Consider the following 24277-nt stretch of genomic DNA (forward strand, 5'->3'; position numbering starts at 1 on the left):
ACTATGAAAAGCACTGCATTAATTTGGTAACTCATGGTGGCAATACTCTTATCACAGGATTACAGATAAGTAACCATTTATTTTTTTTTGGAACATAAAATGGCACTACAACACTTTAGTTATACATGAATGTATTTATGTATAATGCTGGAGTTTTCCTGTAGAATATAATGTATATAAACTACTTGAAAAAAGTTAAAACTTCCCAATAATGTTTTCACTGAAACAGTATATTCCTGAGGTTTGTCAAACTATCACCTCCTTATAGGGTAAAATAAATTAAGGTCTATCCATTAAACTCCAAACTGTCAAACAACTCTTGGATGAAAGTGGTTTGGAAATGTTGTTTTGCTCAGTTTTAAAGAGCATTGAAGGTTATTTTTTTTATGATTGCCATTTCATGGCCAGAAAGTTAAGATACCCAGGCTGACTATGCTGGAAAAGCTAAGTATTACAAGAATTTGGAAAACACTTCAGGCTTTCATACATATGCATATTTAGAGTTTGGAAGAGAATGCTAGCAATTTGAAGGCACTTATTGTGCATGCACATGGTACACACCATAAAGGAGTTATGGTTAGGACTGACCTTAAGTTTTAAGGTGCCCTATGCAAGACTGAAGAGTGAGGCTTCCCGCTATGCCAACACAATCACCATTGTTGATTAGCAACGTACAAAGAAATATACATTTTTATTATTTTTAAGCATATTTCTGTGATGGTGAAAATTGTTATGAGTGGCTTGTTTGAGTAAATAAAACGATATTTAAAATGCTATTGCATTGTAGAAAGTTAACAATGACAGGCATGTGAACACTCTTTTTGACACAAATACAAAGACACATTCAGACACTTGTACAAACACACACACAGGCTTGAATACAAATACTAACAAACAAATGCTCTTGGACACATATAGAAACACTCTCAGAACACCTAGAAGTACTCAAGACATATCAAAGATACACCTTAGAAACTTAGAGAGACACTCTCAGACACTCACACAAATTTACAACACAAATAAAACCAATGCAATTTGATTTTTTATCTTATACTAAGATATTACCTGATTTCTCTCCAGCTTCAAACTATACATATTAACAGAGGACAGCACTCAAAACATTTGTAATATAGATTTGTCTCAGTATGAGCCATGTAGAAAAGTGTAATTAAGATTGGTTGGACTGGGAAAATATGAAATAGATATCATGTTTTTAATGATTATTATTAGCATCTCCAAAATGGCAAGTTGGCAAGTGAGCAAGGAAAGACAACTGGCGAATCTGCATCAGGCTCACGGGCGCCCAAGGCTCATTGATGCATGTGGGGAGAGAAGGCTAGCCTGTTTGGTCTAATCATACAGAAGAGCTACTGTAGCTTAAATTGCAGAAAACCTTAAAGGGACACTATAGTCACCTGAACAACTACAGCTTAATGTAGTTGTTCAGGTATTATCTATAGCTCCCTGCAGGCAATCTGATGTAAACACTGTATTTTCAGAGAAAATACAGTGTTTACATTGATTGATAGGAATACCTCCAGTGGCTGTCACTCAGACGGCCACTAGAGGGACTTCCTATCACGCAGGGCCCTAAAAAGGCCCTGTACACGTCAGACGTATTAAAATACATCTGACGTGTTCAGGAGAGAGAAGGCACTGTGTGCGCGCCTTCTCTCTCCAGCCTATCAGCGGAGGAGGGGGGCGGGCAAAGACCACGAGCTGAGCTGTCACTCAGCTCAGCTCGCGGCCGCGCACACCGCGCGCATGCGCGGTAGTGTGCTCAGCACTTCAGAGGGCGGCATGAATGCCGCCCTCTGAAGTATGTGCGCATGTGTGGCGAAGCTGCGCATGCGCACAAGGGAGCAATGACGCTTCCAAATGGAAGCGTCTGATTGCTCCCTGCTCGCGCCCGCCTATTTCGTCATTTTGACGAAATAGGGGGCGCGGCTTCACGAGGCTCCCGGCGCTGGAACGAGGTGAGTAAAATCTACTCCCTGGAGAGTCCCTTTAATGCTGGCTATGATAGAAAGGTGTCAGAAGCCAGTGCTTCATAATTTGCTGCGTATGGGGCTGTGTAGCTGCACACCTGTGAGAGTACCCATGATGACCCCTGTCTACTGAAAGCGCCTTCAATGGGGACGTGAGCATCATTGGATGTTACTTAGACACGTACCAACTACCTATATATTGTTACAGACCATGTACACCCCTTCATTTCAATGGCCGCTTTTAGCATGATAATGCACCTTAAAACACTGCAAGAATTGTTCAGGAATAAATATTGGGTTTTGGGGAGTAGAACTGTAGGCGCTGTAACAATTTCAGTAAGAAGAAGTTGTTAAAGTGCTTACAGTGTCCCTTTCAACAAGCCATGGGAGCTACAATTGCTTCTACCACAACACATGGCTGCACATGATATAGCTTGGTAGTGCTGCGACATACTCTCCAATAAGGTTAGTCACTAAAGTTAGAATTCAAGGTAAATTCAAAATGGATTTTACATGTAAAGGGACACTATAGTCACCAGAAAACCTACAGCTTAACCCCTTAACCCCTTAACGCCGTTACATGCCGTCCCGCATTAAAAGGGCTTTAAAGCCATTGCGGCGGCATGGAACGCCGTAACGGCTTTGAGCCCCTGGAGATGAGTTGTACTCACCTCTGCCGCGATCCTCTTCTGGGGGGCTGCCTGACAGCCCAGGCAGCCCCCCTCTGGCAAATGAGGCCCCCGAGGGGCCATGTGATCGTTCTCAAAGAGCGATCACATGGCCCCCTTTAGCTGGCTATGGATCTGCCAGGAGGGGGACTGTCTGAAATATCAGACAGTCCCCCTGCTGGTAGGAAAGTAAAAAAAAAAAAAAAATTAAACAAGTGTAAAAATAAATTAAATATATTTTTATATATATATAATATGTATATATATTATATATATAATATATATACATATTATATATATGTAACGTCATACAAAGTGTATTTTAATTAGGGATCGAACGATATTGATTTTTTAGAGCCGATACCGATATCCAGTGAACTTTCAGGCCGATAGCCGATATAATTTGCCGATATTCTGTACATTTACCATTTTGGAAAATAAAAAACTATTTCTAAAGGTAAATGCACAAAATATACATGCCACGTGTAGTGGATGCAGTGTGTTTAGACAGGGGAGCTGTGTATGTGTGTGTAGTGGATGCAGTGTGTGTGCAGTGTGTATGTAGTGGATGCAGTGTGTGTGCAGTGTGTGTGTAGTGGATGCAGTGTGTGTTTGTATAGTGTGTGTGTATATAATGCAGTGTGTGTTTGTATAGTGTGTGTGTATATAATGCAATGTGTTTGTATAGTGTGTGTGTATATAAAGCAGTGTGTGTGTGTGTATATAATGTAGTGTGTGTGTGTGTATAATGCAGTGTGTGTTTGTATAGTGTGTGTGTATATAATGCAGTGTGTGTTTGTATAGTGTGTGTATATAATGCAGTGTGTGTTTGTATAGTGTGTGTGTATATATAATGCAGTGTGTGTTTGTATAGTGTGTGTGTATATAATGCAGTGTGTGTTTGTATAGTGTGTGTGTATATAATGTAGTGTGTGTTTGTATAGTGTGTGTGTATATAATGTAGTGTGTGTATATAATGCAGTGTGTGTTTGTATAGTGTGTGTGTATATAATACAGTGTGTATTATATATACACACACTATACAAACACACTGCATTATATATACACACACACACACTATACAAACACACTGAATTATATACAGTGTGTGTGAGGGGACATTTTTTATTAAAAAAAATTTTTTTTAATTTTTATATTCAATTATTTTTTTTTATATATATATTTAATTATTATTATTTTTTATTTTTTGTTGTCCCCCCTCCCTGCTTGTTGCCTTGCCAGGGAGGGGGGATATGTTAATCCCTGGTGGTCCAGTGGCATTGGCTTAGCTGGGGGAGGGGAGGGAAGTGGGGTGGGCAGCATGCGTTTACTCACCTCCCAGCAGCTCCTGCAGCTCCCCAGAGTAAATCTCGCGAGACCCGCGGCCGTCAGAGCTGGCCGCGGGTCTCGCGAGATTTACACTGGGGAGCTGGAGGAGCTGCTGGGAGGTGAGTAAACGCTTGCTGCCCGCCCCCCCCAGGACCGCCGGGCTTGTAATGAGCCTGGCGGTCCTGGGAGGTATTATCGGCAATATCGGTATCCCTATTGGCCGATACCGATATTGCCGAAAATACCGAAAATCGGCCGATTATATCGGTAAAACCGATAATCGGTCGATCCCTAATTTTAATATTAATATAAGTATATATATTAATATTAAAATACACTTATTATGTGCACCCACACTTATCGTATATAATTTTATTCAAGGGAAACAGGGCTTTCATTTAACATCAAATATTTGGGTATGAAACATAATTGAATATGAATAAAATATTAAAAAAATGGGCGAAAATAAGAATTTTTAAAAAATCTTTAGTGCTACGTGACATTTTAACTGTGAATGTCATAATACTGTTTGCTGTTACTGCAATAAAATGCACATATTTGTATTCAGCGATGTCTCACGTTTAAAACAGTACCCCCTATGTACAGGTTTTATGGTGTTTTGGGAAGTTACAGGGTCAAATATAGCACGTTTCATTTTTCATTTTTTTCACATTGAAATTTGCCAGATTGGTTACATTGCCTTCGAGACCCAGGAATAAGAATTACCCCCATGATGGGACAACCCAAGGTATTGCAAATGGGGTATGTCCAGTCTTTTTTAGTAGCCACTTGGTCATGAACACTGGCTATGCCGTCCATGTGATCGTGAGGTCCTCTCAATCACATGGCCCAGGGGGGCCGAAGAGGAAGGAAAGGGACTCCTTGGGCTCCCAAGTGAGTCCCCACACCAGGTAAGTACATAGGATGGCTTGGGCGTTCTATGCCGCCCGCCGGAGTTTAGAGCCGGGTCCCCAAGGCCAGCATAGAACGCCCACCGTCCTTAAGGGGTTAAAGGAGATGTTATAGTGTCTACTGCCTGTCCCTGCAGGCTTTTCAATGTAAACACTGCATTTTCAGAGAAAAGGCAGTGTTTACATTACTGTCTAGGAACACCTCTAGTGGCCACTCCTCGGACGGCCACTATTTTTGCTTCCTGGGAAGTGCTGCACACTGTGTGCTGTGTATATTGATCTGTGATTGTGTGTACATCTGTGATTGTATGTGTGTGTGTCCATCTGTGATTACGTGTGTGTATATATATGACTGTATAAATAGGTCTGTGATTGTGTGCATATTTGTGATTGTGCCTATAGTTCTGTGATTGTATGTGTGTGTCTGTGATTATATGTATAGGTATGTGATTGTATCAGTAATTATGTGTATGTAAGCCCTTCAGTAAAGGAAAAGATTGTACAGCAAATGCTGATGCCAATCATTGATTATGGGGATGTAATATTTGCATCTGCATCGCAATCCCACATTAATAAACTCAACACATTGTATAACTCGTTCTGCCGATTTGTGCTACATTGTAATTACAGGACCCACCATTGTGACATGCTAAAAGAACTAAACTGGCTGTCGCTGGAATCCAGACGCACCCTTCATCTTTCCAGCCTTGTGTTTAAGAGCTTTTCGGGGAAACTCCCACCCTACCTGAACGCAATGCTTTCCCCGGCTGTTCCCACTTCCTATAACCTCCGATCCAGTACCAACACTTTACTTAGTCTACCTCAATATAAAAAGAAAGCAGCCCGATCCTCCTTCTCCTACAGAGCACCGCAATTGTGGGACGTCCTCCCGCACAAATTAAAATCTTCCCTAAGCTTAAAGTCCTTTAAGAGATCCCTCTCTACATACTTGAAAACAGAATGTACCTGTCATTGTTGATTATATATTTCCTACCTGTTCTATGTTAAATTTTGTATATATTGTATATTAATATTGTATTTGTATTTTATTGTACACTAACTGTAACAATGCAATGATTTGTGGACCCAGGACATACTTGAAAACGAGAGAAATCTCAATGTATCTTACCTGGTAAAATATTTTATAAATAAATAAATGTATGTAATTGTGTGTATAGGTCTGTGATTCTGTGTGTGTGTGTACATCTGATAATGTGTGTATAGGTCTGTGATTTTATATGTATTGGTGTCTATGATTGCGTGTGTGTAACGGATCGCCTGGTACCCCGACTGGATACCTCCGTTAAAGGATGCTCCTAGCGCTCCTGAGGACTTCAAGCACTGCAGCAGACACCACAACCACCGACTCAGAGAAGCATAGGAATCCTCTCTAGCATATGAATGCTGCATACAGCCGAATAGGAAAAACCATACAAATAGGTTTACACTCCTAGCAGTCAAACTGGAACAGCATACAATAAATCCTCCCCCAATAATGAGACGACACTTCACTTTGAGGGTAAAACAGGAACTCTGGACTGGCACATCCAGCCTGGCTTTTATTACAAGTGTTGAGAATACAGGACCGCCCACAGGGAGGGACAAAACAACCAATAGCATAATGGTTACAACCCCCAGGTTCCCTCCCCTCAGTTAACCAGTTAACATAATTATTACAGCCAGGGAAAATACAGTTTTTATACATGTGCTATAACTTTAAAATCATACATCTAATCTTCATAACAATTTATTTGGAATCAGCACACTTTAAACATAAACACTTCCAGAAATCAGCCAAATCCCTCCAGTGGATCAAAAGTTAGCTGGAGGTCCCTTTATGACCGACCGCAAGCACATTTTCCTGCCCAAAACAGTTCCATAGATTTGGGCTGTGCGGTCAGTCAATTTCATGCCGAAAAACGAACGGGACTTAGTCTCTGGAGTTGAAAAACGAAGTGTAGGAGAAGGTAAGGGTCAGCGGTGTTCAGCAAAATGTGTAGCCGATTTCAGTTTCACAGAATCTTTAGCATACACCGCTGACCGCGTTCGACTGAACAAAGATGGCCGCCGCCACGTGCAATTAACCTGCAGTAACCTCACAGCCTGGGAGGTAAATTGCCTGCATACTTTAACTTCTGGGTGGTCCGCCTGTGTGGTACTTGGTTCAGTAAGCCCTATTTACTGAACCAAGTGGGAGAAAGCCTGGGGCAAGTTATTTTACAGGTCTGGGGACATAGTCTTAAAGGGGTATTGTTACCCAAAGTCTCAATATGTCCCCAGACAGTTCTTAAAGGGCCAGCAGCAGTACAATAAAATACCATTCCCTGTGCTTAAAGGGCCAGCAGTCGCACAATAAAATACAATATGCCCCAAATAATCCAGGGGCCATAGTCAGCAGGTAGGAGGCGGGCAAACAGGCTTCTCCAGGGCCCAGTGGCGAGGTCGGTTTCGCCACAGTGTGTATATTTGTGATTGTGCGTATAGGTCTGTGATTGTGTGTGTGTGATTATGTGTGTATGTATGTGACCAGTGCCATAGGTGAATTCCTAGTTCGCCTAATGGTGGCGCCGTCCCTGTTGGTGATCATCCGCTAACCTGGTTTTGATCATAGTTATCGGATCGATCACAATATGTGTCCATTTTTGACAGCGACTTCCTACCTCTCCCAGTCACTTGTGGAATTCCCCAATGTTCCATTCTCTGCACCCTACTATTCACATTATTTATAAATGATCTGCCTAATGTCTGCAAATCCTCAAATGTACACATGTACGCAGACGACACAGTAATCTATGCAAACGAATCCGATCTACCGCAGCTTGAGGCTGTGCTCCAAGACCATTTCACAGAGGCAGAAAAGTGTCACAATGATCTTTGGAACAGTACCTAAATTACACAAATTACAAAATCCCCACCTATGCATCAAAACAAAATCAAATAGCACACTGACTGCAGTCCGCTCTTTTAAATACCTGGGTATGTTGTTAGACCCCAATCTATCTTTTGCCCTCTACATAGAAAAACTTGCATCTAAACTTTATCCAAAACTAGGGGCCCTGTACAGAAACAAATCCTGGCCAAGCCCTACAGTAAAGGAAAAGATTGTGCAGCAAATGCTGATGCCAATCATTGATTATGGGGTTGTAGTAATATGCACCTGCAGGCCTAAAAGACTTTAAGAGATCCCTCTCTACATATCTCAAAACAGAATGAACCTGTCATGGTTGATTATGTTTCTTACCTGTTCTATGTTAAATTTTGTATACTGTGTATTAATATTTTTTTTTATATACCCTCTTGTATCAATGCAATGTTTGTGGACCCAGGACATACTTGAAAACGAGAGAAATCTCAATGGTATCCTTCCTGGTAAAATATTTCATATATAAGTAAATAAATAAATGTATGTGACTGTGTGTATAGATCTGTGATTATATATTTGTGTGTGGGCCTGTGATTGTGTGTGTGGTTATGTGTGCATATGTATATACATGTGTATTTGTTTAGTAGATAGTTCCCTAAGTTGGAATCCTTAAATATGGAAATCCCACATAAGGATAACACATCAGGGATTTATCTACTAAACAAATTTAAGAAAGGGCTTTTGAAGTTTTATTATATGAATTGATAATTTTTTAGATTATATGTGCTGCCCAAAGGCAATTTCTCTGCACTCAATGCGGCCCAGGGAAGCCAAATGTTTGGACACCCATGGTTTAAAGTAACATATATAGGGTTAAATCAGCACCAGCTACTTTTTTCTTCACAGGAAGACAGTTACAGTTACTACACATCAAGGATGTTTGGTCCTTCAGATCTACAAAGTCAAGAGTTGTGGGTGGATTTATTACATGAAAAAAGCAACAAAGCCAGAGTGCACAGTATCCTGTCCAACACACACAGACAGGCTTCGGTGAGTCATAAGCCAGACTGGAACAGAGAGTGGCAAGTTTGGAAATTACACTGCTAGCCACAACATATCTACACCCAGCCACAGACTGTTATATTTGTTAAATGTTTGGCCATTGAACTGTATTCCCAAGTAACAGGGCTGTCATAACATTTCAGATAGTTTGTATACCAAGTACTAAGTAACTGCAAGTAAAGTATTTATATCAGACAAGGCGTGCTCTGTGTTGTATCATGATCAGCAGAATTTTATATGGGTGAAAAATCTCAATTTTGATAGTAGTTAGGCTGTCTATATGTTCATTTTACACTAAAATAATTATTTATCAAAAGTTAAAATGATACTAAAACAAAATGTTGTTTCAATTATTATTCAATTATTCAATTATTGATTAACCTCTTATCATTTGCTCACCTCTTATCATTTGCTCTCACATACCCCCTCACCCAAAAACCTCAGCCTAACCCCCCTCAACTCAGGAGGGACCTTAATTCTCTTGATCTCCAACAGTTGTCAGCTGACATTGATTCACAACTGCTGTCCATCCCTTCCCTCTCCTGTCCTTCACAGGCCATCTCCATATATAACTCTACTCTTACATCTGCCTTGAACACTGCAGCGCCACTCCAAACAAGCACCTCGAGGAGGACCCGCCCCCAACCATGGCATACTAAATCAACGCGCTACCTGCAAAGATGCTCCCGTTGTGCTGAACGCTCCTGGAGGAAGTCTCGTACACAATCAGACTTTCTCCATTATAGATTCATATTGTGTTCATACAGTGCAGCCCTTGCCCTTGCCAAACAGTCCTATTTTTCCACTCTCATTAGTTCATGTTCCCGCAACCCCAGGCGTCTCTTTCACACCTTTAATTCTCTTCTTCGCCCTGCTGTGGCCACCCCCAAAACTAACCTTACTGCTGATAACTTCGCATGTTACTTCACTGACAAGATTGAACAGCTAAGGAAAGAATTCTCCCCTCCTTGCCTTTCTGTTTCTCAATCACACATAGATCACGCCTTTCCTACCCTTCAGACATTCTCCCCAGCTACTGACCAAGAGGTGGCTGCTCTTCTTTGCTCCTCTCGCCCCACCACTTGCCCGCTAGATCCTGTCCCCTCTCACCTTATTAGATCTCTCTCCACTTGTCTCGTGCCTTCTCTAACACACATCTTCAACTGCTCGCTCTCCTCTGGCATCGTCCCTGCTGACCTTAAACATGCCACTGTAGTACCTATACTAAAAAAACCATCCCTCGACCCATCCACCCCCTCTAACTACCGTCCCATATCCCTGCTCCCTTTTTCCTCAAAGCTTCTGGAAAGACTTGTCTTTACCCGTGTGTCTCATTTCCTCAATTCCAACTCTCTCCTTGACCCTCTTCAATCTGGCTTCCGCCCTCTCCACTCTACAGAGACTGCCCTTATCAAAGTTACTAACGACCTAATCGCAGCTAAATCCAAAGGCCACTATATTACTCCATACTAATTCTTCTTGACCTCTCAGCGGCCTTTGACACCGTTGATCATGCTCTCCTTCTTCAAACTCTTCAATCGCTTGGTCTCTGTGACTCTGTCCTCTCATGGTTTTCCTCTTATCTCTCCCAACGCTCATTCAGTGTCTCCTTTTCTAATGATACCTCCTCCCCTTGCCCTGTCTCAGTTGGAGTTCCCCAAGGCTCCGTCCTTGGTCCCCTTCTATTTTCTCTTTATACTGCCTCTCTTGGCAAACTTATTACCTCTTTTGGATTTCACTACCACCTGTACGCTGATGACACCCAGCTATATGTCTCCTCCCCGGACCTCTCCCCTGCCGTCCTGCAACGTGTCACTGCTTGCCTTTCTTCCATCTCTGACTGGATGTCCTCCCGCTTCCTGAAACTCAATCTCTCAAAAACTGAGCTCCTTGTCTTTCCTCCTCCTAATACTGATCCTCCTCTTTCGCTCTCCCTCCAAGTTTGTGGTACCAACATCAGTCCATCCTTGCAAGCGCGCTGTCTTGGCGTCATACTTGACTCTGGCCTCACCTTTGAGCCTCACATCCAGCATGTTGCCAAATCCTGTAGATTCCATCTTAAAAACATAGCCCGCATCCGCCCCTTTCTTGCACCAGATACTACCAAGGAGCTTGTCCATGCTCTAGTAATTTCCCGCATGGATTATTGTAACCCTCTCCTGATTGGTCTCCCCAATAGCCGTACTGCACCCTTACAGTCCGTAATGAATACTGCTGCTAGATTTATTTTCCTCTCTAGTCGTTTCTCTCACACCTCACCCCTCTGCCAGTCCTTACATTGGCTTCCTGTATGCTATAGGAGTCAATTCAAGGTACTAACTCACACCTATAAAGCACTGAACAACTCTAGCCCCTCTTATATCTCCTCACAGATCCATAGGTATGTCCCTTCTCGGTCTCTCCGTTCTGCCCGTGACCACCTCCTGTCCGTTGTCCGCACTCGTACGGCCAACTCGCGCTTGCAGGACTTCTCGCGGGCGGCTCCCTTCCTATGGAATAGCCTGCCTACCGCCATCAGACTCTCCCCTAGTCTTGCATCTTTTAAGAAGTGCCTTAAAACCCATCTCTTTAGGAAAGCTTATGGCCTCCAAGACTAAGCCTTACCTCACATACCTGTCTCTTGCCCTCTCCTAAAGGGCAGCCCACCTTATTTGATTGTAAATTCCTGTCCTAATGTGTTTTACACCCACCTCCTATAGAATGTAAGCTCGTTTGAGCAGGGTCCTCTTCAACCTATTGTTCCTGTAAGTTTATTTGTAATTGTCCTATTTATAGTTAAATCCCCCTCTCATAATATTGTAAAGCGCTACGGAATCTGTTGGCGCTATATAAATGGCAATAATAAATAAATAAATAAATAAACCTTGTTGAGTCGCAGAGCACCCTTTGTCACGGCCATTCAGAAAAAGAATCTGGGCAGTCATTAAAAAATTCTATCTTTGACTACACTGTTGGTGCTGATAGCATTCTGAGTAATTACATCACAAGACTTAAAATGTATGCCACTAAGTACCTGATACGTCATCTATTTTGTATTGTAACACTGATCCACTTCTTTTTCGTTTGCTTCTTGTTTGTTTTTTCTACACTGACATATCTCCAAATATTTACATGCACACATTAATTTATTTAGTAACCTCTCTACAAGATTAATTTCTTAGCCAAACTCTTATTAAAGCAAGCCTCTCTCTCTGTTAATACAACATGTTGTAATTTGTCTTTCATTGTCTCTAAACATTCTTTTTCATTCCTCTACCAATCCCTTACATTTACTCTAGGGAGTAATTTGTTTTTTCCCCGAGCCCCAACTTCCACCTATAGTTAAACCCTTTACAGTAAACACTAATACACCACTCCTCTTTTCTGACACCCAAACATACTCCACTTTAGCTTAAATAGGCACACTAAAAAACATAATTATGCAACTCACAGTAATTAATATGTTTATCTAAGTATGTGTACACCACAGTACTTGCAGTCTAATTTACATAAAAAACGAACAAACATGTCGATTAAGTGCTCACTTATAAAATATTACCGTAACTGATGGATACAATGGTATGGGTATGTGGGTATGGTGTTTAGAGTGCAGCTTTTCAATTGTCTGCTATGAATTCATTAATTGCTCACAAACCAAGTTGTAGTTCGTCATGATACCCTTTATATTCTGTAACCTTCAACTTCATATTCTCCCTTGCTACCTTTTGTCTTTTCTTCCATTGTCTTCTTTAGCTTAACATAGAATGTGACGGCAGATAAGAACCATTTGGCCTATTTAGTCTGCCCAATTTTCTAAATACTTTCATTAGTCCCTGGCCTTATCTTTTTTTTTTTTTGAAATTCTTTATTTTTGGTATGCAGGTTTGTACAACAGTGCCTGTTTTGCCCCAACAGCGTTTGCAGGCTCGATTTTCATATTCATAGTACAGCATTTGAGACATGTGGAGTATGTATACATTTTTAAGGGAATAAAATAACATTGCGGTAAACCAAGCTTAAGCTATCTGGTAGTGTAAATGATTGATATTAGATTGGCCTTACTGATTAAGGTAGCGCGTTGTATTTCTTATGCCTATACATTGTCTAGAAACAATTTGTGATGGTATGTGCATGCTAGCGAGTAAGATAGGTGTGTTCTAAGCATATTATCCTGCCAGTCTTTTACCAGTTAGTGTAGGGAAGAGACGTGTGTAGCATGGGTAGGCAACGAGCCTAAACTAAAATTTAACGTATATGCTTTTATATGCTGTGTCTCAGTACCGCAGATTCGTCTGTCTGTGGACTGGGATTAAGCCATAGTGCAAACTATTGGTAGACAAACTATATTTTTGTTCGAAAGGGTGGCCCATAAGGGTTAAAGGGCCTCTCCACAGAGAAGTCTACCTACCAGCTCGTTACTGTCGGCTGTCTCAAGTGAGACATTATATTTAACGGTACCTCTGACTGTAGATCATCGCTGACCATCTAAACTTATATATAGTACACTGATTAGGAGCAGGAGATCAGTTGTTGGCATAGTAATTGGCAATTTTAGCTGAGAGTTATTTCCATGTGTTAAACGGCAAACTGTATCAGTAGTCCCCGCTACGAGATGTATAGCATGCCTGTCCCAACTATCCCAGACAAGTTAAAGCTGTATTGGCGTTGCCTTAGGGTAAGGGTTAGTTGGTCTACAGGCATAGGACTAGGTAAGGGTCTGAGATAGGTAGTGCTCCACAAAAGTGGGTAAAGATCAAAAGAAAATTTCGAAAACAAAATTAATTAGCTATAGGGGTCCCTGTCTCCTTGCAAACTCATTCGTTACTGGAGTTGCAGTTCAGGGTGAGCCCCTCAATATTTGGACTTGTATCGACGTTTAGACTTGTAGTGAGAGGGAGCCTGCCGAGGCGGGCATAGTGCTCATTAGGGTAGATATGGCCGCATGGTAGAGGGTTTACTACTCGGTGGTCCCCTGAACTATGTGGTATGTGTAGGGCAAGTATATCCCCTCTGCGCCTCCTCTTGCAATTCAGACAGGCAACAGTGTTACATCAACAGTAATAATAAGAGAAAATAATAAAAAAAAAAAAACGAGAAATGAAACGATAAAAGGAAACACTCCTTGGTCAAAGGAAAAGCCCCCTGCCAGACAGAGTACATACTACTAGGTGTGTCCCGTATGGTAGGATGCCGTGGGTGGTCAAGTCATACATCAACAGCAGCAGGTTTGTGGCCTGGAAGCTCCCCGCAGGGTGATATGGCTGCGGTCGGGCGCACGCATCCACCAACATCACAGCAAACTCCCAGGTGCGATGGGTGGGGGTTGGGTGCGATGGGCCCCCATGTAGATTATCCATATTGATTAGCTAGGTGGTGACTGCTGCGTAAGAGTGTTGAGCACTTGGGGGAAAATGGCGTGATCCTTGCCGGATCCCAGGTGCGTACTGGTGAGGTGAGGCTGATTTGTTCCCCCTGGGAGAGCAAGTCCTGCGGTAGGCCCAGGGACCGTAGTATTGCTTCAGCGTCCTAGATGTTCTGGATCCGGTGTAAGTTTGCTCCCTGTCGAATTTGGAGCGTACGGGGTAGTTTCCAACGGTAGTCTATCTTGTGGCGTTGCAGCAAGGTGGTGAGTGGCCGGAGCGACCGCCGCCACGCCAGGGTGCTACTGGAGAGATCAGCATAGAAAGTCAGTTCCATGGTCTCAAATTGGAGAGGTGTTTTTCCTCTTAGGGCGGTAAGGACTGCAGCTTTGTCTCTCCCATTGTGGAATACCAGTATAACGTCCCTTGAGGCCGTGGCTGGAGCGCCCGTGGGTTTGGGGATCCGAAAGAGGTCAGCAGGTTCAATCGTTTTGGCTTGTCTGGGTGGTAAGATGGTCGAGAACAGTCGCCTCACCACGTGTGGCAGCTCCTGCTCCGGTACTGCCTCTGAAAGCCCTCTCATCTTCAGGTTATGTCTCCGCCTAGAGTCTTCCTGGGCAGCGAGGCGTCTTTCGTGCTGCTGGGCCTGTAAGTGTAAGTCGTGCACCGCCTGCTGTAGCGTGGTAATGTTTTGGGCATTTGTTTGTGTGGAGCCCTCTAGCGTGCTGATGCGGCCTCTCAGGCCCTGTAGGTCGCTTCGCAGTGCCGTGACATCTGCAAGTATGTTCCTCTGCAGATCTGCTAATAGCGTTTTCAGTATCGCCGTGGTGACCGGCTCGGAGTCTGCTCCCTGCTTGCTCTGTTTAGCCATTGGTGTTGGGGCAGGGGCAGGCTGATATTCTCCATCTGCCTCTTCGGATAGTTCATCGGAGAAATCCGATCAGCCGCCATGGAGCGCCGCCATGTTGTGCTCACTGGCGCCTCGGATTTGTCCCCACATTTCTCCGATAGTCAGCCCGGGCTTGTTTGGTACCGATTTTTTCGTCTTTCGCCCCATGTGGTCTCGGGGGGTCTTTCCAGGTGTTCGGGGTTTGCAGGGGTTCAGGCCAGCCGTTAATTCCGCCGTGTGTAGCTCGGAGCTGCAGGCACATGCGACCGTTCACTTCAGCGTTCAAGCTCCGCCCCCCAGTCCCTGGCCTTATCTTATAGTTAGGATAGCGTTATGTCTATCCCACACATGCTTAAACGTATTTACTGTGTTAACATCTACCACTTCAGCTGAAAGGCTGTTCCATGCATCCACTACCCTCTCAGTAAAATAATACTTCCTGATATTATTTTTAAACCTTTGCCCCTCTAATTTAAGACTATGTCCTCTTGTTGTGGTAGATTTTCATCTTTTAAATATAGTCTTCTCCTTTACCGTGTTGATTCCCTTTATGTATTTAAATGTTTCTATCATATCCCCCCTGTCTCGTCTTGTAGAGATACAGGGTATTTTGTAGAGATACAAGGGAATTTGTGAAGTATGTTCTATAAAAGTAGTAAAAAATGCTAATAGACACAACTATCTATTCCTACTGTGCCTGTATGTATAATTATATATTTTATCATTTAGAACCTGTTGATAATGCATAATTATTTCTAAAATTCATTGAATAAGGGTCTTATATAAGAAGTGCTAAATATAAAATTAAGTTTTATATGACTTGTTTCTCATTTTGATTTCCTCCAATTACAGAGAGTTATTTTGTCATTTGAATTCCCATTCTATGGACATTTGTTGCGCCACATCACAATAGCCACAGGAGGTAAGTACTGCTCCCAAAACCACACTATTGGTTAATATAAACATTTAGAATATGTGTCAGTGAGCTTTGATGTTATGTTGTTCCATTCAGGTTTTATCTTTATGGGTGATGTCCTCCATCGCATGTTAACAGCGACGCAATACGTAGCACCCCTCATGGCAAATTTCAATCCCAGCTATTCTTCTAACTCAACGATAAGCTACAGAGACAATGGTAAGGGTTAAGATATCACATCATTAAACACAATAAAATGTATGAGCAGTTAATAGTATGCTCTTAACAATGCAACCGCATAATGTATACATATTGGCACACAGATGAAATTCATGCTGTTAGAAGATACTCTGATCCATGTGATCTTGTATGGATACTGTGTTTGCACACTCTGTCTCACCAGGCACATCATTTGTGGTACAGTGGAACAATGTTCATCTCCATGAACAGGAAAATGTAGGAGGGTTCACTTTTCAAGCTTCGTTGCACAAAGATGGACGTATTGTATTTGGTTACAAAGAGGCAAGTTCATACGCTTCACTCAAAACGTCTACCCTTTTAACTAATCTTTGATACCACATAATATCATGAGCCACATGACCATCCTACACAGTGCCTGCCATTCAAAGTGGATGGTCAGCCTTTAAGGCAGTGTTCCAGTGAAGGGAATTCCTTTGCTTTCTCTCTGGCGCCATGTAATACGAGGGGGGTTCAGTTTGTTGTGCATTAATCAACTGGCCCCTTCTGTCTTTCACTACTCTTAGACCACAGCCCCCTCGTACCAGGAGTTGTGCTACACCAGAAATTAAAGGACTGTCATTCAGGACTCAGAGAGATTTATCACATTGGCATTTGGAAGCCTTTTAGTGTGGAGATAAAAAAATTATAAATGTAGAAATACAAGTGTACAAATCCACTCTTCACATTCAACATTGTATATAGGGTGAGATAAAGGCAAAAAATGCCTACAAAATTCAAAATTTAAACATAGAAAAAATGAGGACTGTGCTGCAGATACTCCACACTGAAGTCCTAACAGTGTATATACAACCAAAAAACAAACACGTGTCCGCGCATCGAGTATAGGTGTGCAGACCCAGGTGCTACCACAATTTATTTGGGGATAAAGTTAATGCAGCAAACTTTCGAGCAGCAGCCCTTCTCAATGCTAAGCACCCAGGTGCTACCACAATTTATTTTAGGACATTATTCCAAGAACATTAGCATTGAGAAGGGCTGCTGCTCGAAACGTTTGCTGCATTAACTTTGTCCTCAAATAAATTGTGGTAGCACCTGGGTGTGCACGCCTATACTGGATGCGCAGGACTCGTGTTTGTTTTTTGGTCATTCAACATTGTAACATTAAAAACATTGTAACATTTACACAGAGGTATAAAAATTCAGATTTTACCAGAAACAAGACTGCTATTTTCCTTATACTATATAGTCTATCCATCAGATGTTGAAAAAAAACTAAAAATAAAATGCTCTTTTGTATTGTAATTGATTTGACGAATGTTTGGTCCTAATACAGGTACCTCTGCTGGCCAAGGATATTAGCCTTGCAGAACATCCTGTGAAAGTAGGACTCTCAGACGCCTTCATGGTTCTCAATCCTTCTTTGGATGTTCCAGGTAATAAAGTGTATCAAATTGCTTTGAAAGTAATGAATCTCTATGACAAAGTGTGATGTTACGGTACGCCTGGGTATGAGAGCCAGCTGTATCAGTCCTAGCTAACCAACCCAGAGGGGGTTTGGAGGCAAGGCTTCAAGCCTCACCACCAAGCTTTAAAACTATTAAAAATTACATTTTGAGGTAGGACATAAGAAACTATAACAAATTCAATAAGATGAAGGTGTTATAGTCCATACAGTGCTCCTGTAAAGCTACAAAATGCCTAGCAAATACCACTGTTATACATGCGAGGTCACTTGCATGTGATGCCTTCATGAAAGCTATATAGAGATTTGCACAGGCATTATTTTTGATGGCTATGTATAAAAAACAATTCTGGGCCAAAGTTCTAAAAGGTGAACAATCTATAGAATAGCACATTGTTTACAAGCTATTAAAAGTGACACTCTCACACCCATCTCCCTAACCAAAATTAGTAAAATCATTAAAAAAATACATTTGAAAACCAACAGTCTTTCTGGACTTCCCTGCATCTGTGCAGGGATGACCATAGAGATTGACTGTCAGTTTTCAAACACTATCTCACCCCAGGTGCATGTATATGGCTGAATGATCCAATTTTTTATATAAAATATGAATGCATGGCAGATCATCCTTAATTGTCATTTAAAAAAAAAAAAAAAAATTATATTCCTCTTCCTGACCTGCAGAATCTCAAAGACGCACCATATATGAATATCACAGGGTGGAGGTGGACCTCACAAAAATTCGGAGCCAGACAGTTGTGGAATTTACCCCGTTGCCAAGTAATAAAAAAATATATAATATGACAGCTCATTAAATCTGCTTATTTGTCCTTGGACAAAACATCTACGTATCTTATTGTTGCTTTTCCTCTGATATAAATGATCATTTCTACTCTCTTGCAACATTTACTATCTATTCTGAATCACGATATCATGGCACATTTACACATAATTTTGTTTAGTTTGCAACCATTTATTATAAGATGCTTTCTGTTTTACTTGTTCCTCTGTGACATATTAATTGCTTATTGTTATGGATGCACATAAATCCATACAAATGTCACTATTTATCCAGATGTTGTGATTGATGTTGTCACGGACTGTAAATTTGACTCCTTAAAATAACAGAGTTATGCCAAGATGCTATTAATCTGTAGAATGTGGCATTGATTTGTTCAAGAAGTGCAATTGTTGGACAGTCAAAAACTAGGAATAATGAGAGTTGCATTTAATGGACAGTTGGCATGGTATGGTTCCCACAAGAAATCCTACGTTCTACTTACATAAACAGTTTTGTTTTTGAGTAATCCTGAAGGCCAAGGGTGGTTTACTATGGGTCTTATTGTTAAATGATTGTTGTATTGTCCTCTGCAGCTTGCCTAGAGCTATCGACTTGCGAACAGTGTATAACCTCAGCCTTGACATTTAACTGCAGCTGGTGCCATGTATTACAGAGGTGAGCAAATTGTATGAGTGGTGAGCATCCTTCAGCAAGGACAAATCCATCAGAAAACAACAATTTAATGTTACTAAATACAGTAATACTATTTTAGAATAATAATACAAGCAAATGGGTTTTAGTTAGTAATTTATGTCTACTCTCAATGTGCGTCCCATACGAAAAATCATGATGACATTTTACTGACAATTTAAGTTTATTGTCAGGGACTCTCCCCTTTCTGTACATTGCCCCCATGTGGCCGGCTCCATCACGTCACAGCTACTGTTCTTAGTGTCTGTCTAATGTGTGCCTTACTCTAACTCCCTAGTATTTGATATCTTGCCTGTTTATCCGCCCAAGATAGTACGTTACCTGGACTGACCTTTCCTTTTGTCTGACTATGTCTCTGGATTCTCCCCTTCTGTACCTCGCTATCAGTGTCATTTTGCATATTGGTTTCCTGCAGTTCCAAAACCCTGACACTTATTTATAAGGTGTGCGACTTGAACTCTGTGAAAAGCATGTGGTCGTTGGATGTAAAATTGATGATAATTGTGTTGGTGCTTCTACATACATTAAATAACACAAGTTTACTGACAAATGCAACATCATAAGTTGACAATCAGGGTTATTGAACAAAGTGAGACTTCAAAGCACATTCAAAGTGAATTTAAAACTTAGGGTCAAAATAGCTAAACTGGAAGAATTATTTAGGCACTTTGGATTTAAATTTGTAAGTAACTTTGAATTCTCAGTTTAGTGAATTACCCTGTATATGTTTCTTGCAGATGTTCGAGTGGGTTTGATCGCTACCGCCAAGACTGGCTGACATATGGCTGTGCTGAACAGGTGAGGTTTGCCGGGAGTGTATGTGAGTATAGCTGCCTTAAAGGGACATGGTAGCATTAGGAATACAAATCTCCCAATCCCTAGCTAATTACAATTGCTACCGTGGGCTCCTCCAGCATGACAGCCCATCACAGAGGAGCATTGGAGACTGTTTAGAACTGTAGGCACATGTACAATGCTCACAGAGATCCACCAATTTAAATCTGTCATAGAAGGAGTTTCTAATTCTACAACTTGGAGACCACTACGTTATGTGACCCAGTGGGAACAGGATCTGGGAGAGGTGTTGGAGGAGGACTCCAGGGAGGAAATATGGGAAGCAGCCAGTGGGGTGTCCGTGTTTTCTCCCATGAACAAATGTACAAAAGCCTTTAAAGATGGCACACCACTCCTGTGCGGAAAGCTCTGATATTTGCTGGTGGTTATGTGGCCACCTATGGTAGACATGCCAGGTGGTGGTTCCTTTTTGTAGGGAGATGGGGAACTTGCTGGCAGCGTTTTTTTTTTTTTTTGTTGTTGTTTTTTTAAACACCATTTGGTCTTGGTCCTTGGCTTATTCTGCCCCTTGGAAGAATTCCCAAGAGAAGCTCAAAAGCTCTTTAAAAATATTGGCCACAAAGATAGCACTAGCTGCTTCTTGGCTAGGAACAGCAGTTCCATTATTTAGTGAAATAAGGGATAACATTCCAGAAAAAAAGCTTAATTGATGAACATTTGACTGTATTGATGTACAATACTATGCCTTCTATTGAAAGTGTGGACAGCGTAGCAAGAATACACCACATGCTTATAGTTAGGGAGTACGATTCCAACGTAAGGTCTCCTTAGGAGAGGGTATCCCATCTTTTTTACCCTTCTATCCTAGTTTGGTTTTGGATGATATTTTACGCATTACTTATCATTTACTTATGATTTAAAACTAGTTTGAGCAATTTGTACTTTAAGTATGATGCACGATATTGTGAGACATTACCTAGCACACACAATTAGTTAGTTAGAATGGATTGTCACGTATTTCTCGCACATTACATTTGATGTATGTACTGTCTATATTGTCCATTTAAAAAATAATAAATTGAAATAAAAAAAAAATCTTGTCAGAGAATCATTGAATTCAATGATTCTCTATGGCAAGCCGTATGGCTCTGTGCATGCGCCTGACGTTACTGTATGACTGGATATGAGAACTGGGAAGTAACAGTCCCAGGTCTCCTATCCAGAGGGCTTAGAGTCGTGGCTTGAAGCCATGCTTCCAAGCCCTCTAATTAGTAAAACAAAACATTCTGGGGTAAATTCAAGTGTGGGAACTATTGTAAGCGCTGTAACAACTTTAATAAGATTAAGTTGTTATAATAACTACAGTATCCCTTAGCTGCTGAACAATTTCACAATTAGTTTACATACATTATGGGTTTCTGTTTACTTTCCACGTGTCACACACAAGGCCCAAAGCACATCCTGTGAAGAGTTTGTGGATTTTTACTCACCAGCTGATTCCTCCCTTCCGCCCACATCAACTGAACAGAGTCAATGGGCGACAACAACATCAGGCATCACAGAGGGCCTCACCACAGAAGGTAGGTGAGATGTCTGTGAAACAGACTCTTTTTTAAAATGGTAAAAACATAAGGAAAAAAGTTGCCTGTGCTCTCTCCTTAATCCCTATGTATAGTTAAACAAATGGAGGTCATTTAGTTACTCCAATGGACACTGGAGGGAATGCCTGTCTGCCAACGTCAAGGCAGACCCTCCTACACGGGTCCTACTCTGACACTTCACCTAATGAGACAGAAAGGGGTATTTTTTATATACACCCCTATATACTTATTAACCCTTAATATGGAACACATGGGATGGGCGGCAGAATTGTAACCTAGCTGTGTGATACAAAAAGTGAATACAAATACGAAAAGAAAAGTCCTGCGTTCACTCCCATCACTCCTGGGTGGCAGCAACGACCACAGTACACATCAGCTCCAATACATATAGTAAAAACCAAAGAAAAAAAAGTTACCTGCCCTCTCTCCTTAATCCCTATGTATATTTAAACAAATGGAGGTCATTTAGTTACTCCAATGGCCACTGGAGGGAATGCCCGCCTGCCAACGTCAAGGCAGACCCCCCTAGATGGGTCCTACTCTGACCCTTCACCTTGCTTCCTTGAGCTTCCTATGAGGGAAAGATATACAAAGGGGTGAGAGGCTAGAAGAACAGACAAAGGAGTGCAGAGGGCAGGAAAAACAGAGGTGCAGGGATGTTTTTTGGAGTGAGACTAGGGGTGGGGCCAGGAGAGTCACTAGAAGGTGGGAGTTAGGAGAGGCACAAACAAAATTATTTTCACGTGGGAATTCTGCCATGGGTGCCATATACCTTTGCTATGGTGTAGAGTAAGCAAAGAAAGTCAGTTAGAACAAACATTGGGAGGATCAAATCTGTGAGTTGAGTGCTATATGAACACGAGTTGATTGAAGTTTAAAAAAAAATAAAAAAAATTTTTATGGATTATTTAAAAAGTAAACTTTGAGTTTTTTAGAGAAAACTGAATTGATTGGAGAGGGCAGTCTCTAAGAATGTGGTAGTCCTTTAGAAATTCAGTATCTGACATTAGGATGCAGGAACAAAAAGAGAGGACAGGAGAAGATTGTCTGTGGGGCAAAGAAGCACTTGGTTTGAACGAGAATTGCATAGTGAGAGTTTACCACCTGGTTAATCATGAATGATATGTTCCTTGGATATACAGCTGTGATTAACTTTATAGGTGACAGCCATAAAATCTTAAATATGGAGGAAAATAAAATAAGGAATGACTGAGGGGTGACATGTTAGCAAATCAATGAACACGAAAAAAAAAAGTCTGTCAGAAGCATTCATTATGGACACCAGTACAGAGCAAGATCGTTATTTAGGGGTTACATTGGAACAGATGGTTTGCAATAACCAAGATGGTAGACAAAAAGTGTATTGCTTGTACTTTGCACTCCCAGAAATCTTATGACATTACCATCTTCAAGTTCAAACCTTCTCTAAAAAGCATAGCTTTTTAATATTACAATTCCCTGTTTTATTTCTGCATATTCATTGAATAACTGCAAGTACGTAAACACATATGACCTAATACAGCTCCAACAGTGCACGGTTAAGGTGCAGTTCTGTCAAAAACCGGATATTACCAGTAGGAACAGAGCTAAAAGAAAAATAATTGTTGGATTCAAAACACCACAGCTAAATGAATGCAGATTTAAACATCTGACAAAAATAGTCACGTGATTAAAAAATTCTATTTGTGTTAGTTGGCATTATTCCATCTACAAGGGTCTATTCTTTTACAATGACATCTTAGTATAGTCACATTTGGAGTAACTGAGACATTTATTACATTAACAAAAACACTTTCTTTTTACAGATGATACAAAACTGACTAAGAATGCGGGAGACAGTGAGACCTCTGGGCTTATTAACATAAACAGGATGACCCTTGCCAGGAATTCTGACAGTGTAACATCTGTTCCAGAACTGGAACAGGTGTGGCCCAAATCGAGCAAACCACTTGTACATTCTGGAACAATCATAGGCATTGTGCTGGCAGTGCTGCTAATCACAGTTATTATACTGACAGTGATTTATATAAACCGACACTCTGGAAAACAAGGAAGACGCTGCTGTATGAAGGTAAGACAGATATTGATGTTACATCTATTATTTATCGATCTCTGGCCTAACAATTCAAGAATTATACTAGGTTGTGTGTATACATCCCATTAAGAAACCATAAGTAAATATAATCTAAGGAGTTTTTTTGTTTTCAAACTATATATGTTTTATATATATATATATACATATATATATATATATATATATATATATATATATATGTACAAATAATTGTAATTTGTATAATTAATTTAGTTTTTTTTTACTTATCCATATGAAGATAAATTCCACTTTACTTTGTGGCAATATGTACAAGTAAAATAAGGTCGCTCAATGTTTCAGTACCACTTGACTTTCCTCAGTACCACTACCAATATACCCGTATCTCCTAAAAAACTATATATTTATATGTCCTAAATAATTAAAGAATAGTGAATCTACCTACCCCTCAGAATAAAATTGCACTAGAACTCTTGGCACTTACTTTATATATCAGGTATATTTTGGTATATATATATATATATATATATATATATATATATATATATATATATATATATGTATGTATATCAAAGGACATTCATAAAGTTATGCACTAACCTCAAATGTAGAATGTAGGGATGCACCGAAATTTCGGCTGGCGAAATTTTCGGCCCAAAACGAGTCAAATTTGGAGAAATTATTTTTTTTTTTTTGTACTGCATAGTC

The 24277-nt window shown here is 40.9% G+C and overlaps 1 protein-coding gene across 1 annotated transcript in view; it reads left to right on the forward strand.

The window, feature by feature from the left end:
• LOC134611663 (plexin domain-containing protein 1-like) overlaps positions 1 to 24277 on the forward strand; it is a 77431-nt gene that overhangs the window by 48923 nt on the left and 4231 nt on the right. The window contains exons 3-12 of the mRNA XM_063455775.1: positions 8666 to 8809; positions 15902 to 15971; positions 16062 to 16184; positions 16369 to 16487; positions 17500 to 17599; positions 18313 to 18408; positions 19003 to 19084; positions 19858 to 19918; positions 21363 to 21495; positions 23322 to 23587. Coding sequence (XP_063311845.1) covers positions 8666 to 8809; positions 15902 to 15971; positions 16062 to 16184; positions 16369 to 16487; positions 17500 to 17599; positions 18313 to 18408; positions 19003 to 19084; positions 19858 to 19918; positions 21363 to 21495; positions 23322 to 23587 — 1194 coding nt within the window. The remainder of the gene's footprint in view (positions 1 to 8665; positions 8810 to 15901; positions 15972 to 16061; positions 16185 to 16368; positions 16488 to 17499; positions 17600 to 18312; positions 18409 to 19002; positions 19085 to 19857; positions 19919 to 21362; positions 21496 to 23321; positions 23588 to 24277) is intronic.

This window comes from Pelobates fuscus, chromosome 5 (assembly GCF_036172605.1).
Source record: "Pelobates fuscus isolate aPelFus1 chromosome 5, aPelFus1.pri, whole genome shotgun sequence".
Classification (NCBI taxonomy): Eukaryota; Metazoa; Chordata; class Amphibia; order Anura; family Pelobatidae; genus Pelobates; species Pelobates fuscus.